At 34.5% G+C, this 15804-nt stretch overlaps 1 protein-coding gene across 1 annotated transcript in view; it reads right to left on the minus strand.

Moving 5' to 3' along the window:
• Positions 1-2840: 2840 nt before the first annotated feature.
• LOC127840470 (DNA ligase 1-like) overlaps positions 2841-15804 on the minus strand; it is a 37540-nt gene continuing 24576 nt past the window's right edge. Inside the window, exon 5 of the mRNA XM_052368888.1 lies at positions 2841-4534. Within this exon, the coding sequence (XP_052224848.1) occupies positions 2841-4534 (1694 nt within the window). The remainder of the gene's footprint in view (positions 4535-15804) is intronic.

Genomic DNA, 15804 nt, shown 5'->3' on the forward strand with positions numbered 1-15804 from the left:
TTAATGAATAAGTTAAAAAAATGCCAAAATCTGTGAAAAGGCCCCTTTAAGTATACTCTCAAATATATCATATTGCCCGTACATGTACTGTCTTTAAAACAAAACAAGAGTAATCTATGATCAGCTACGTTATTTAAATAGCAGACCACGTGTAAATGAAATAAATATATTATTAATGACAAATTAAATTAAATGGATTTGCCAACGTATGTTATATTTTGTATGTGATTATCACGTCTAAAACTAAATGGATAAAAATTAGCAACTTAATTATTAAGTTATTAAATAAGGTCTATTATTATGCATCTTTTTGTTGAGGGCGCTTACGCTCGCGTCGTAAAGCTTACTTAAATGTTTATAATTACTGTGTTTCTTTGTTCTTTGTGTTTTAATTTCTATGTTTCATTTTAAATTGATGTTTGTGTTACAGTACGTGGTTCTTTTAGGCTGGTCTGACGGCAGGTAAAATACAACTAACTGCAAATATATATTTAAATACTATATATTTAATGAATATCAAAGAATGCCGTTCATCGTATGTATACAACATCAACAAGGCATAGCATCAACGATTGATGTTATCTCCATACTTGACGACAATGTAAACAACGTAAACATAAATAACAATGGCGACGATGGATGTTATGAATACTTGAATACAGGTCGCACAGGTAATTCAATCTTACTTACATGTTACATAAAATACAATATGAAAATGGCTAAAAACATACATAAACATAAAACAATGATACTAAAGCAATTTACCTGCAAATATATATTTAAATACTATATATTTAATGAATATCAAAGAATGCCGTTCATCGTATGTATACAACATCAACAAGGCATATCATCAACGATTGATGTTCTATACATACGATTGGTCAGCGCTAGAGGGGAATTAGCATAACAAAGGAGAGTGGACAGGTGGACAGGTGAAGATAAATATAGATGTTAGTTTACCTGATACTGTATATGTCAACCTACGCCTACGTACATCTACGAATACGATGAACTTGACGGACGGACCTGAACTGTATAAATTAGGTTATGTAAAGAAAAACAAAATCATTTCAAGCATTTATACATTTTATTTATAAAAGATTCAATTATTGACCTGTAACATATTTCCCTCCTCCGAAGAAATGGCGTCCTCGACATCTATATATAAATGTACACAAGTAAAAGCGTTATACTAACATGATCAAATAAGCATTCAGATAATAATCACATGAAAATAGCAAAATACATAATCACATTTGCATACATCAAATGAAACCTTAACATCCAGGTGTCATTACAATACAGTACTGCAGTGTCAAATGCCTACAAACATATACCACTATACTATAGCTACAATCAAACTAATGCGTGGCTATAATACTACAGCTATATTATTCCATCTGAATAATCACACAAACATAACGGCATATCATTACTCTACGGTACAATTTCAATCTAAACTGAAGCTGACAAGCTAGAAATGCGTTATTTCATTTGGCAATACTGCAAGATACTATCTTTAAAATACAGTACACACACATAAGTCAAAATGTGCATGCAACAATTGCAAAATGTAAATGTTTCAACACTTACAGAAATCATCTCAATAATATATTATGGTAATACAAATAAAACAAAAGTCAAAATGTGCATATAACAATTGCAAAATGTAAATGTTACAACACTTACAGAAATCATCTCAATAATATGGTTATACAAATAAAACAAAAGTGACTGCTGTTCTGTACTGTTGTAATCTTTTCCAAACATCATCCCATGTAATGCACCATCAGTGTCTTGCACCTATTGCTGTCACTGACCCTCTCTGCTGGCCAACAACAAAATCACCACAGGTAATCACTCTGCTTGGTTTCCGCTGTCGTGAGGTCTTACGCGGTAATAATCCTGTTTCACCAGGCTTTCTTCTATGTGGAGGACGATATCTCGGTGCACTTGACCCAGACGAAGAAGACGAATCAGAACTAGCATGGTCACTAACAGAAACTGCTTCGGAGTCATCGCAATCTGTGACCTGTTCAGCTGACTCAGATTCCGAATTTGCTTCGCTGGACGTGGCACTTCCAATGTCTTCAATAGGCAGGCTGATAAATGGTAGAAGATGGTTTCTATGAAGAATCCGTTTTCTTCCTTGACCATCTTCCTTCTGCACTTCAAAAACAGGAAGGTCTTGATCCGGTTGAGCGAGAATCACATAGGGCATCTCTTCCCAGATGTTAGCTAACTTGTGTTTTCCCTTCAGACCGACGTTTCTCAGATGACATTTTCAGATGGCTACGTTATTGCAGAATCCACTGTATCGGATTTCCTTACAAACCCTGATAAAACAATCGATTCAAAGGGTTGTATGCTGATTTCTTTATCATTCGTAGAGCGGACTATTCCAATCGGCTTTCTGTGACTGATAAAAGAAACAGCTGTTCTCCAACCACTCCTTAAGTTTCCTTCAGCGGACTGTGGTATGAACTTCAGGACATTGGTTCCGACAATAACAGGGACTTCCAAATTATAGTCTGTATTCGGAACAACAAGTACAGGTACAAGAATATCATGATTGGGAACTCCTGGTACATTGACAACTGCCTCTATATAACCAATATAAGGTAAACTATTTCCATCTGGACCTTGGACAATGAATTCCTCTATGGTGTGTATTTCTGGTAACGGGTCTAGTTGCTTGTACCAATCTTCACTAACTGTGATCATAGATCCTGTGTCAACCAGGCAAGATGATTTTTTTCCATTTATAGTTACTTCGCTCTCATTTGAATGTCCGATAAGTCTGTCAAAAATGTTAATCTTTGGTGGAGGTCTTCTCTCTACGTTCTCCAGGCCCCCTTTTGTGGAGAACTTTTCTGGTTTAAATCATCTACAGGCTTCGTATCCTCACTCTTTTGCTCCTTTTCAGCCTGAACACTTCCTTTTCCTCTACCACGATTGTTTCTGCCTCTAGCATACCCTCGGCCTCTTAAATGTCTGTAGTCTCTGTCTCTATTTCCTGGAGTAGTTGTTTTGCTTTTGTATTCCTCGTTTTCTTTCTGGAGTGCATCTACCTTTTTATCCAACTGCTCAATCTTCTGTATAAGCAGTTTCATCATTTCTTCACTGTTGTCATCAGAAGAACTGATAACAGACTGTCGAGCTTTGTACGACGGCTTCTCTTTACCTTTCTCTTTCTTTTCTCTCTGTACCCTTATTTCAAACTCTTCAGCTCTTACTTTCTTCTGTAAATCTGCATAGCTAATGTCTGACTCAAAGTGCACTCTAGTTGCATTCTTCAATTCTTCATTCTGAAGCCCTCTCCAAAATTTCCTTTTCAGCATATCCTCTTTCTCGCTTGCATTTATTGCTGTCTTTCTACTTGCTTGTAAAAGCATCTCTTCTAGCCTGAGACCCCACTCAACTATCGACTCGGTCTCCTTCTGCTCTGCCAAAAAGAAATGGGACAAGATGCTATCTCTACTTGCTATGTTTCCAAATGCATCTTCTAGTTTCATTTCTATCATCTCCACTGTAGCATAAGGACCAAGGTGAAGCATAATTCGTTTCGCTTGTCCTTTTAAGGCTTTTCTTATAGCCTGCAACACAACCATCTCAGAATAAATTGCCTTTACACATTCTACTTCTAGCTTCCATTCTTCAAAAGTGGCTTCATTTCGAGGTACTGGCTCCATACCCGAAAATGATGTCAAATTCAACTTGCTATTTATATCCTCTGACTTCTCACGACATCTTAAGTCATTTCTATCATCATACTTCTTTCTTGTTTCATCTGCACTTTCAATACCTTTAATTTCAGTAGCCTCTTTCGGTTGCATGATTTCTATATCTTTACCTCGGTGTGCATCTGCTTCTTTACTATAGGCACCACCTATTTTAACTTTCTTCTCTGTTGTGACTTCTTTCAAGAAGGTCTCATGATTCATGTCCTTTGGACTCTCTTTTCTGCTTTCCTGCTCGTGGTGAAAGTAGTCATGCTGGTGTAAGGGCGTATCTCTATCTCTTATCATATCTTCCTGTATTCTCTGAAGAAGGTTTAGGTGTAAAAATTTCTCGTGCCATTCGTTCTTTAATCTCTCTATATTTCTTTCTTTGTCTATCAATTCCTGTTCTTTACGCTTATGTTTCATTTCCATCTCTTGTAGTCTTTCATTTAATCTTTTCTCTGTATCTCTCATATACAGATGTATTTCTGATTCCTTCTCATTCATCTTTCTTTCCTTTGTTTTGTATTCTTGTTCTATCTTATTCATTCTGTCGAGCATAGCTTTCTCAAAATCTTCTAGCTTCCTCTCTTTCGCTTGCATATATTGGTCCCTATTCATTAACAACCTCTCTCTATCCTGAAGTGTAACTTCTTTTTCCTCTAACTCTTTCCTCCAATTGTGTTCTACATCTCGTCCTCTACCTCGACTATCATGGAGTGTTACCTCATTTTCCTCCAACTCTTTCCTCCAAGTGTGTTCTAAATCTCTTTGTACCGCGCTACTCTGCTTGTTACTTTCATCCTCATCTGCAGTGTTGAACATACTACTTGACAACCCCTGTAACCTATCTCTCACGCTTCGAAAAACATCATCTAATGAGACGTCAAAAGCGCAATCAAGCTGATCACTAACAGATGTATTTATAGGTGGGCTCGGATTTCTGTTGCATAAAGTTGGCCCTGTGCCTTGAGTATTTCGTCTGCTCATGTCTCTATCTATACAACCAGTCAATTCTGCTGATGGATTTATTGTAAGCCCACTCACTTGTTCTGTTGTAACAAATGACCGTCTTCTTTGACTCCCATTGTCATCGTGTTGAGATAATATGTCCCTATCTCTGGGTGTGTCAGACGACTCTACTTGAGACATTTGTGCTCTATGTTCCCTTAGCAATTGATCTCTTTGTAAAATTACTTCTCGAATTTCCCTTTCTATATTCCTTCTTAATGCTCTCTCTTCCCTTTCACTGACTATATGATCCTCATCCATATTGAAATTTATCTGATAGATACAGTTTAGATCAAGTCAAGTATATTAAATCTTATCTCACTGTTTCATTCATAGAAGTTCACCTGATTCAGTACACTACAACTTCACATTCACATATACTAGTATAACTTTTAAGTATGTATATATACTCCTTACCACCAAACCATTCAATTTCCAAGTTCCTATTCAATAGCCTTTCTAGTACACCTTACTTCAAAAGCTACTTTCAAAGTAGTCACTTCAATTCAAATTCAATTTTTCAAACCCTTTTCTAACAATGGTACTCCTCATGCACCTCTCAAGTATTATATGTGCACACTTCGATACTTTCACAATTCTTGCAGTTATACTCCAACTTCATCAGCTAACTGCTTTCACTTTCACAGAATTAAACAATGACATTAATTATACACCATACTTTTCAAATCATATATCATTTATTTTTCAATCCACTTGTGACAACTTTCTATCATCAATTGACACCTTTTATATTTTATCCCCAATATCTCAGTTTATTCTATATGTTTATTATTACATATGTATCTTTACACACTTTAATTTTTATTTATCTTTGCAGGTATTTTATTTTGCCACAATATTGTATGTGTTATTATTTATTTCAATTTATACCAAGTAAACAACACATTTATAGTCTATGTATTTTATAATTGTTGAACCAATATTATAGAGAAAATGTATGTAGTATAGGATATACAACACACATTATGTATTTTATATATGTTTATTATTCAACCAATATTTATTATCTTGAAAAAAAAACTAAAAAAAATGTGCTCTGGTGATGATTCGAACCCACTTCGAACCAACACTTAAACACTATTACGCTTCTCTAAACAATGGCTTTACTGTCACGGCTATCCCGCAAACGGTAAACCAGTGCTTGTGAGATTCAATACCGCCAATAACACGTGACAAACTATCGATAAACTTTGCGTGTTTATTTTGTTCACATGCTGTTAAAATCCGATTCAATCCAAGAAATTTTTCCGACTGAGAAATTTCTTTACATCTATAAATCGTAAACGTGACTTTACGATTTATAAAATGTACACGCTACGCGTGATTGGAATTCCAATCATTGACAGCGTTTTGTTTTAATTTTCTACCACTTTCATAATTACAAAGTAATGAATACTGTTTAAAAATGAAAATTTTCACGCATGAATACTGTATGAAATAATATGCATTTACATGCATACAATTTCTATTTCTCAGGCCTTTTTCATATAATTTATTTTCTTCAATGGGTTAATATTAGACTACAGACTAATCTAGGCAAAACTATACTGTGATCTGTATAAACTAATATATGAAGCTAGGTGTAACTCCTACACATTTCTACTAGATCTTTTTTTCTAGAAAAGTGTTAGTATAAAGAGTGTAAGGAGTATAGCTATAGACTAGAATAAAGAGTGGGATATTTGGTGGCTGATGGTTCTACAATTAAGTAATAGTTCTTCACCAAAAAAAATGCAAAAGTAAAATGGGTAATTCACACAACAATACACCTTACCTATGTTATGACAGACAGTTGATCACTGACCTATAAACAGCCGACTGACCGCCAGGTATCTATTGTTATACGGAGTTTCAAATGTAGGACTAATCTACATGTGTATATAATCTGAACATATACCTGTCAGTGAGTTGGTTGCATATAAGTTTAAACAATGACAATTATGCACACAATTAAAACAATTTAACCACTTCTATATGAATAACACTAATCACTATGTGTATGATAAACACAATGACACACTAAATAGAGTTTATATGAAATAACTCCAATAACTAAATAGAGTTTATATAGAATAACTCAATTGTTATGATTTAAGTAGTGTCACACATAATGACACCAAAGTTTTGATCCCTTAGAACATCCGTAGAATAGTGAGTCGGCGAAAACGATCCTATCCCCGGGGTTAACTTTGGGTATCCTGGCAATCCTGCTAGCTAGCTATACTAGATCTCGTGTGCACACAGTTTATGGCAGAATAAAGGTATGTAGGGCCCACTTGCCTTCCAGTTGATATGTTTACATGTACATGTTGTATTTCTACAAAATACCTCGGTACCGATCTGTGCATCTGTATTCATATCCATACAGCGTCTGTATTCATCTATGCTTGTGTATCGTTACCCCTGCCAGCTTTACTACGTTGGGCGCCAGTGTTACAGTACGTGGTTCTTTTAGGCTGGTCTGACGGCAGGTAAAATACAACTAACTGCAAATATATATTTAAATACTATATATTTAATGAATATCAAAGAATGCCGTTCATCGTATGTATACAACATCAACAAGGCATAGCATCAACGATTGATGTTATCTCCATACTTGACGACAATGTAAACAACGTAAACATAAATAACAATGGCGACGATGGATGTTATGAATACTTGAATACAGGTCGCACAGGTAATTCAATCTTACTTACATGTTACATAAAATACAATATGAAAATGGCTAAAAACATACATAAACATAAAACAATGTTACTAAAGCAATTTACCTGCAAATATATATTTAAATACTATATATTTAATGAATATCAAAGAATGCCGTTCATCGTATGTATACAACATCAACAAGGCATATCATCAACGATTGATGTTCTATACATACGATTGGTCAGCGCTAGAGGGGAATTAGCATAACAAAGGAGAGTGGACAGGTGGACAGGTGAAGATAAATATAGATGTTAGTTTACCTGATACTGTATATGTCAACCTACGCCTACGTACATCTACGAATACGATGAACTTGACGGACGGACCTGAACTGTATAAATTAGGTTATGTAAAGAAAAACAAAATCATTTCAAGCATTTATACATTTTATTTATAAAAGATTCAATTATTGACCTGTAACATTTGGATGTTGTATTTTCTTTTTCAGGTTGATGTTAAGTGATGTATTTTAAGTATATTAGTTGAACTATTCTCCTTCTTATTTAAAACGCGTGTTAGACGTTGGTGTTGGCATCATTGATTACGAAATGCAGTAACAAAATATCAAATTCTGATGTAGAAAATATGGAAACAGGGCTACACTTATTTTTATTATCATTTCAAGTGTTAATTCGCACAAGCAATGTGCATATAGAGAATACTAGGTTAGCGTTGAATACAGAGAAGTTTATGTTGCGAGGCTTAGAACGCCGGTGTTCGAGCCGAGCAACATAAACTTCTCTGTATTCAACGCTAATCCTAGTATTCTATTTATCCCATTTGATTTTTTCAACGTGACATTTAACATAAATAGATCTAATAACCTTAACAATCATTTAAATTCAGTCATAAAAGCGCTTAAAATCTTACAAATGTAACCATGCGTAGTGATATACATGTATTTGTTCTGGTACGCAAAATAGTCTTAAAAAATTCACACACAAACTGTAAAACAAGTAAAAATATCACCATATGCATACATTCAATTTTACGCAGTATGCGAATTTTAACACATTACGACCGCGAAAAGAAGATTTTAATTTACTATAATTCATTTTATTTTCGAAAGAAAATGATCAAAATCCAATATGGCGGCGATTGCTCCTGACAAACTGCTGTCGATGTCAACATACATACATGTACACCATCGACGACCTAGTTCTGGCTACCATAGCTTTAAATGTCGCTTTTTATGATTTTTGACTGGCGCGACTTTGTACAGGTCTGTCATTCCTAAATAAACTGTACGCTGAAGTTTCTTTAGCTATCGAAGACCTTGACAATTTTGACGAGTAAACAGACAACTGCAGCGACTGACACTTTATTTGACAAAATATACAGGGCAATACGTTTTCCGACTTCGAACGACGAATTTAAGGACGCGCAGAACGTGTTTTTTTATATAATGTTATGGGTATGCCGTTTGTGATCCGATGCGTCAATGGCGCCCATGTTTAAAATCATTTCCCCGAGAACAGGGAACGACAAAAGTACAAACAAAAATCAAAACACGTAAGAACTAGTATCTTACCTTTAATTATCCTTTAAAATCCATCTAATAATCCATTTAACTCAATAATTGACGATTTTGCATCTAGGGTCTTTAATAATTATTTTAGCATAGTTAAATAAAGACCCTTATGCCATTCTATCACTTTATTCAAATGAGTTTATGAACGCGTTAAACTTTCTTCTTCGTCACACGCTACGTCATGTACTCTACATTACTGCTGTTCAAATGAACCGGAGCAGTTTATCTAATAATAGCCGTTGGTAAACTCGGTTGCATTTGCAGATTTCTGCATACAAACATAATTATGTTTAAACTTGCACAATGTTTTATTTATCTATGGTAAATGCCCTTATTGTACGAGAAAATAATTTAATATATAAATACACACAGAATGGAAAACATTCCAGTACACAACAGATAAATGGGTAGAAAATACCCGTGTACAAAATGGGACGTTCCCAATTCCAGTGTGGTGCTATTCTTACCATCTTATACTTTACACAGCTCTATGCCTAACGTGAATTAAATAGGAAAGCAAACATAGCAGATTATTCATGAACTGTGCGATATGTGTATGGCTTGTTGTACATTCTTAATATTTAAGTTAAATGTCAAAAGTATATGCTTTGGTTATAAACAATGCACATTACACGAAATAAGGAAAATATGATCAATTGACAATTCAGATATGTTGACATACAGTACATGTAGAAACATGTGAAATAAGTCGCGCTTATAATAAATCGTCAAAAAAATGGGGAAAATGACGCAATAAGTATGTCATTTTATGACGCCATCAATCAGCTGATTCATTATACGGATGGCGAAAAATTATGTCATATGACTAGATTTAAAGGTTGAAGGTCGAACAATGTTGAAGCTTAAGTTTTGTCGACTTTGTTTCTTATGAAAAATCATTCAGAGGTAAAGTAAATATAAATAAAAAAAAATAAAACAAAAATCGTGTTATTTTATATTTTATTTCAACAGTTCTTTTGGTGAATATGTCATATATATATTTTTCTGCAAAATATGCACATTTTCTTTTAATGGGTGACCTTAAAATTCGATCAATGAACCAAACAATATCGACCTAATTTTAGCGCATATCACATGACGTCATTTAAAAAGTAGTCCGTGTCCGCGACAGGTATATTCCACAGTGTTGAATACAAGCAAGTATATTCCACAACGTGTTATACCGTCAATGTCGCGGTGAAAATGGGATAAAAGCTAGTGCTGAATGGGTCAAGTTCCCCCCGGGTACTACTTCCCCGTACCACGTACCCCGGGTACTTTGAAGTATACTTCACCGTACACCGATTTTCAAATGATACTTTTGGGTAACCAGGTATACAAACAGGTACCCCATTTATCCTCATAAAACAATTCGTACCCAAAAAAATTTTCGTAACCAAAATGTTCGTACCCACATTTTTTTCGTACCCAAAATGTTCGTACCCAAATATTTTTTCGTACCCAAATTTTTGTTCGTACCCAAATTTTTCTTTGTACCCACATTTTTTGGCATATTTTTTTCGTACACAAAATGATCGTACCCAACTTTTGTTCGTACCCAAATGTTTTTTCGTTCCCAATTTTTGTCGTACCCACATATTTTTTCGTTACCACAATTTTCGTACACACACTTTTTTCGTACCCAAAATGTTCGTACCTACATTTTTTCGTTCCCAAAATTTTCGCAACCACATTTTTTTTCGTGCTTAAAATTTTCGTAACCATATTTTTGTTTTTTATACTTATATGTGAAAAATGTGGGTACGAAGATTTTGATAACGAAATAAATGTAGTTACAAAAATTTTGGTTCCCAAAAAAATGTGGGCAAGAAAATTTTGGATACGATAAAAAATGTGGATAGGACAATTTTGGTTACGAACAAAAATGTGGGTACGACAATTTTTGGTACGAAAGAATTATGCCAAAAAATTGGGTACGAAAAGAAATTTAGTAGTTAAAAAATTGTGGTACGAACATTTTGTGTACGAAAAAATATGCCAAAAAAATTGGGTACGAAACCAAATTTGGGTGCGATAACTTTGGGAACGAAAAAAATATTGGTACGAAAATTTTAGGTACGAAAAAAAATTTGGGTACTAATTTTTATTATGAAAAATAGGGTACCTGTAAGTAAACCGGCGTACCCAAAAGTAACATTTGAAAATCGGTTTTCGGTAAAGTATACTTTAAAGTAACCGTGGTACGGAAAAGGCGTACCCGGGAGGAACTTGACCCATTTAGCGTATGTAGTTTATTTTTAATACAAATGCATCTCTACTTGGAATACCAGACAGTCGCTCCAAATATAGGTGCAAGAAACACGATCAAACATTGCACATCAGTTATGTCTTACTCAGACATTAGACGATGTGTTCGTGTTACAAACTTGCATCAAAACTAATTGGAAATTCAGTTTTTATTGAAAAGGAATATGAGAAGTGACAACGCTACAAAAATACAAATACTATAACGTGTTACCGCCAACCATGTTTTGCGTTGCATGTGTTGGTATTGTGATAATGAAGGCTGTTTGTGACAGTTTATTCACGCCATGTAGTTAAAAACATAGTTTCAATATATTAAAGGGCGCAACATACTGTCTTACATATGCTCAACGGACTTTGAACATATTAATTGCCTCCGTTACCAGTAGCGATGCAAGTAACGCTTCGTCACACACGCATTACCGACCACAAATGCATGTCATCATCTCAGCGTCATGCGAACATGGGAAATATGTCATGTGTGACAAGTGTAGCTAAAGCGCAGTCGTACAGTCTTGACAAGAGATACACTGTCCGTTAATAGACCACGTGACTTTATAGCTGATTTCGTAGCTCTTTACAAGAATGTGATGATGCGCAGGCTTTCCTGGAGCTACGTATGCCTTTTATGGAACGTAATAGCTGGCAGAGTGTGTGGCTGGAGTCTAGCTACTCGATGAAATGTAGATGTTAACCGACTCTACGCGGGTGAGCGGAGAGTAATATGACGTGTTCCTGACCTCTGGCAACCTGTTTCGTGCGCCAAGTGTGGCGTTATTTAATAACACAAACATGATTATCAAATGTTTTGCTGCATGTCTGTCGCGTTAGTACGCACATTGCTACGACGAAAAAAAAAGCCACTTGACGTCCGCGAGCCATCAGACGCATGTGTCTTATTTCCTTTGAAACACCGACTCAAATGTAATTTCTGTGACTAGTATAGAACTATGTCCGGCAATCAGTTTCGCTTGTGCAGAATTAATAAGAAACTTTACATTTGAAACCCACTTGACTACAATGTGTACAATCGCGAGTGATAAGCTTCTTATACATTTAACTTAAACATTCGCTAAATTTCCAACAAAACGATTTTCTACATGTTCTTATGTTTATACACATTGCAACCGAGAACGCAAAATTAAACTAAACATTTCCGTTTTCAAAGTACCGTCAAATAGCAGCAGAGCTTAACACACGAATACGTCGTACTGCACAGTCAACGTCGTGCGGAAAGTATTTTCCTGTCCCAAATATCCGGCCTGATACGTGGACTAATATATGATGATCTATGTTATCATAGATGTGTACTTAGAAAGGATATTATTTCGGTAGTAAACGGATTATTCTTAAACTTTATGTTCTATAATATATTTAACGACTATATAGAAAGGAAGGACATCTTGATAGGTATGATTGAAATTCGGATCCTCAAAACGTCGACCTGGTATAGATATCCACGGTAGTTTAATTCAAATAAGTATACTAGTTATAGAATGTGATTTTGAGTGGATTTTAATCTGATCAGCTCGATGTTAGTCCTACAATAATTTTGGGTTTTCCAAAAGCTAAAAAGTCAGTATGTAGTCTATCCGTCAAACGGAAAAGTTAAATTGAGAAACATTTGATCGTATATGGTTAAGAACTGATGGACGTGCGTGTATGTTTATTTATTTTAAACTACGTCTGCGATAACGGCCTTTTGTTTGCCTTCACGATGTAAGTTTTTCAAACATTATTGTTTTTCACAATTTGATTTAAGGTTGTTCAGCTGAATTTGTTTTAAAAAAAACAATAACAACATATAAGCTTAAATTAATGAATTGATACTGGTATAAAATACTATTTAAGTATAGGGTTTATTAAATTGAAAACTATTGCTGATAAAACATCACAAAACATTATTTGCAATGCAAATGGAAAATCGTTTTAATACGTTATATTCCAGCAACTTCCTACTAGCATTACCTTGTTGAAAAACCTCGATAATGTGTTTAAATGTCACATCTGTTTAATTAACGGTATTTTACCCGTTTCATGTATGTTATTTAATCAGTGTTCCTAGACAATTGGCTGAAAAGTGTTCCTTAATAAGTTACTGACGCATGTTCCTTGAAAATGGAATAACATCTGTTCTTGGACAATTGGCTTACAAATGAAAATGTAAGCGTCACCATGGAAATAGAACACATTCTACGGAAAATCAATGCATCACCAGCGAAATCAAACAAAGTCTAGGGGGAACGAATACCATACTTGGAACACACATAGCACAGCATGTGTACAAATATAACGAAAACTTCTTAATAAGCTATTCAATTCAGAAGAGTTTAGACAAATGTAGTTAATAATTATATATGTAACACCAAAATAGTTTTGCTGGTATTTAACACAAAACGCAATAAGAAAATAACAGTTTAAAATGATTATTTATAAACACACCATTGCAATATCAAGAACAATCTCTATAAGAATAAAAGTATTTAAACAAGTATACAACTGTAAACTGGGTTTGGTAAATTAAAAATATAATTTTAACAACAACAGCGCAATGAAAGGATAAATTTCAAGTCATTAAAAAACAATACGAGCGCTTAATCAACACCTTCGACATAATTGATTACACGGCCAAAATACTGTATACCTGTGAATTTTTGTTTTATATGTGTGTGCAAAGCAATAATATATCTAGAATGATCATTGCCGGTTTAACTTTATCAGTTGGCAGCCAAGATATTCAAGTTTTACCAAAACACATAAATAAAAAAACATCTGTTAATGTTGAATGTATTGGAAATAATACTACAATTCGTCACTCGTTTAGAGCGATCAAGCGAATGAACAAGTAATGCACAGCCCTTTACAATGTTTCTCACGCAGAATAACAGACCGCATTTAGCACATGCTTTATGGTGCACAACGAATTTATGAATACCCTAACGATGCATACGCCTACCACTGTACTAACATACAGTGACGTAAGCGATTGTGTTCCGCGATTAAGCGGTAAAAAATCGCTTAAAAGTAAGCGTTTTTAACCGATTTAACCGCTGAATAGATTTTCAGCGGTTAATAAGCGTTTTAAACGGATTTCATCGGTTTTTAAGCGGGAAGCGGACAACGACAACAAGCGAGGCATGGTATTGTTATGCGCATGCGCCAACAAGAGACTTTAAATAGATTATGGGAAACCAACAAGTTATAAATAATACAACTTCATGTCTACATTTCCGTACGTTATACTCATTGAGTATGGGTCCGAAAACTATTTATGTTTATTTAACATAACTCGTACCATATGGAAGCATTATTTACTAGTATTGATCATTATATTTTTTTTTGTACAAAGGAACTTTATTTGTATACACTGGGAACTAACCAAGATTATACTGTAAATACTGATTTATACTGCATTATATATAATTATCCTATATAATATGATTTCTAACCTGTCCATACGAAAGCTGTTTTATGACTGATTTTGCATGCATGTAATTTTGTTTATCTTTTATGAATAACCCGATTTCTCGTTTATAATATGCAATATATTATGTCACCATTAGTTGATTAGTCCACTATATTTTTATCTCAAATCGTTGAATAAAAGTTCAATGGACAGTATAAAAGGCCGCTATTAAGAGGTTGGCCGAGTTTCATCAACTACAAGGTGAAGGGAATTTTATCTTAATATTTTTAGTGAAAGGAATGAAAAAACTGCATCTGATTTTTTTAAATACATGTTACAAAAACAATGCAAATATTTATAGCAAAACATCTTATATTCATTTATGCCTTTATTTAAAAAGAAATACTACTTGGAAAATGAAAATGTCGAGAGGAAGAAAATATGACGGTACTAAATACAAAATACTGGGAATAATAAAAATGTCGTATATAGGAAGACATATATAGGGCATTAAAACCATTTAAGTTTGTAAACTATTCCATGGACCTCAATCAACAAACATTAAACCAATGGTGTATACATACGCCCTTTAAAAATAATGTTGGTAAAAAGTATAAATCGTGGTTTCCAACCCACATGTACTCTAACTTGATAACAGCATGATTATAGCTAAGCACGTTAGCTTAATGCACTATAATTCAAATATTTATAATTTCAACTATTTGATTGAAGGATCATAAAATTTACTTGAGAATGTTCTATATGTTGACAACATAATACCATGCCTTTGCTGTTGTCATTAACGTATAACAACAGGCGGAGCATGTTCTATATGTTGGCAATTGAAAACCACGTATTGGCTGTTGTCTTGGACGTATAACAACAGACGAAGCATGTGCTATATGTTGACAATTGAATAACATGCATTGATTGTTGTAATGTACCTATAACAGCATGCGGAGCATGTTCTGTATGTTGACAATAAAAAACAATGCATTGGCTGTTGTCACGAGCGTATAACAATAGGCGGAGCATGTTCTATATGTTGACAACAGAATACCATGCATTGGCTGATGTCATGCACGAATAATAATAGGCGGAGAATGATCTATATGTTGACAATAGAAGACCAT

Source organism: Dreissena polymorpha, chromosome 8 (assembly GCF_020536995.1).
Source record: "Dreissena polymorpha isolate Duluth1 chromosome 8, UMN_Dpol_1.0, whole genome shotgun sequence".
NCBI classification, from domain to species: Eukaryota; Metazoa; Mollusca; class Bivalvia; order Myida; family Dreissenidae; genus Dreissena; species Dreissena polymorpha.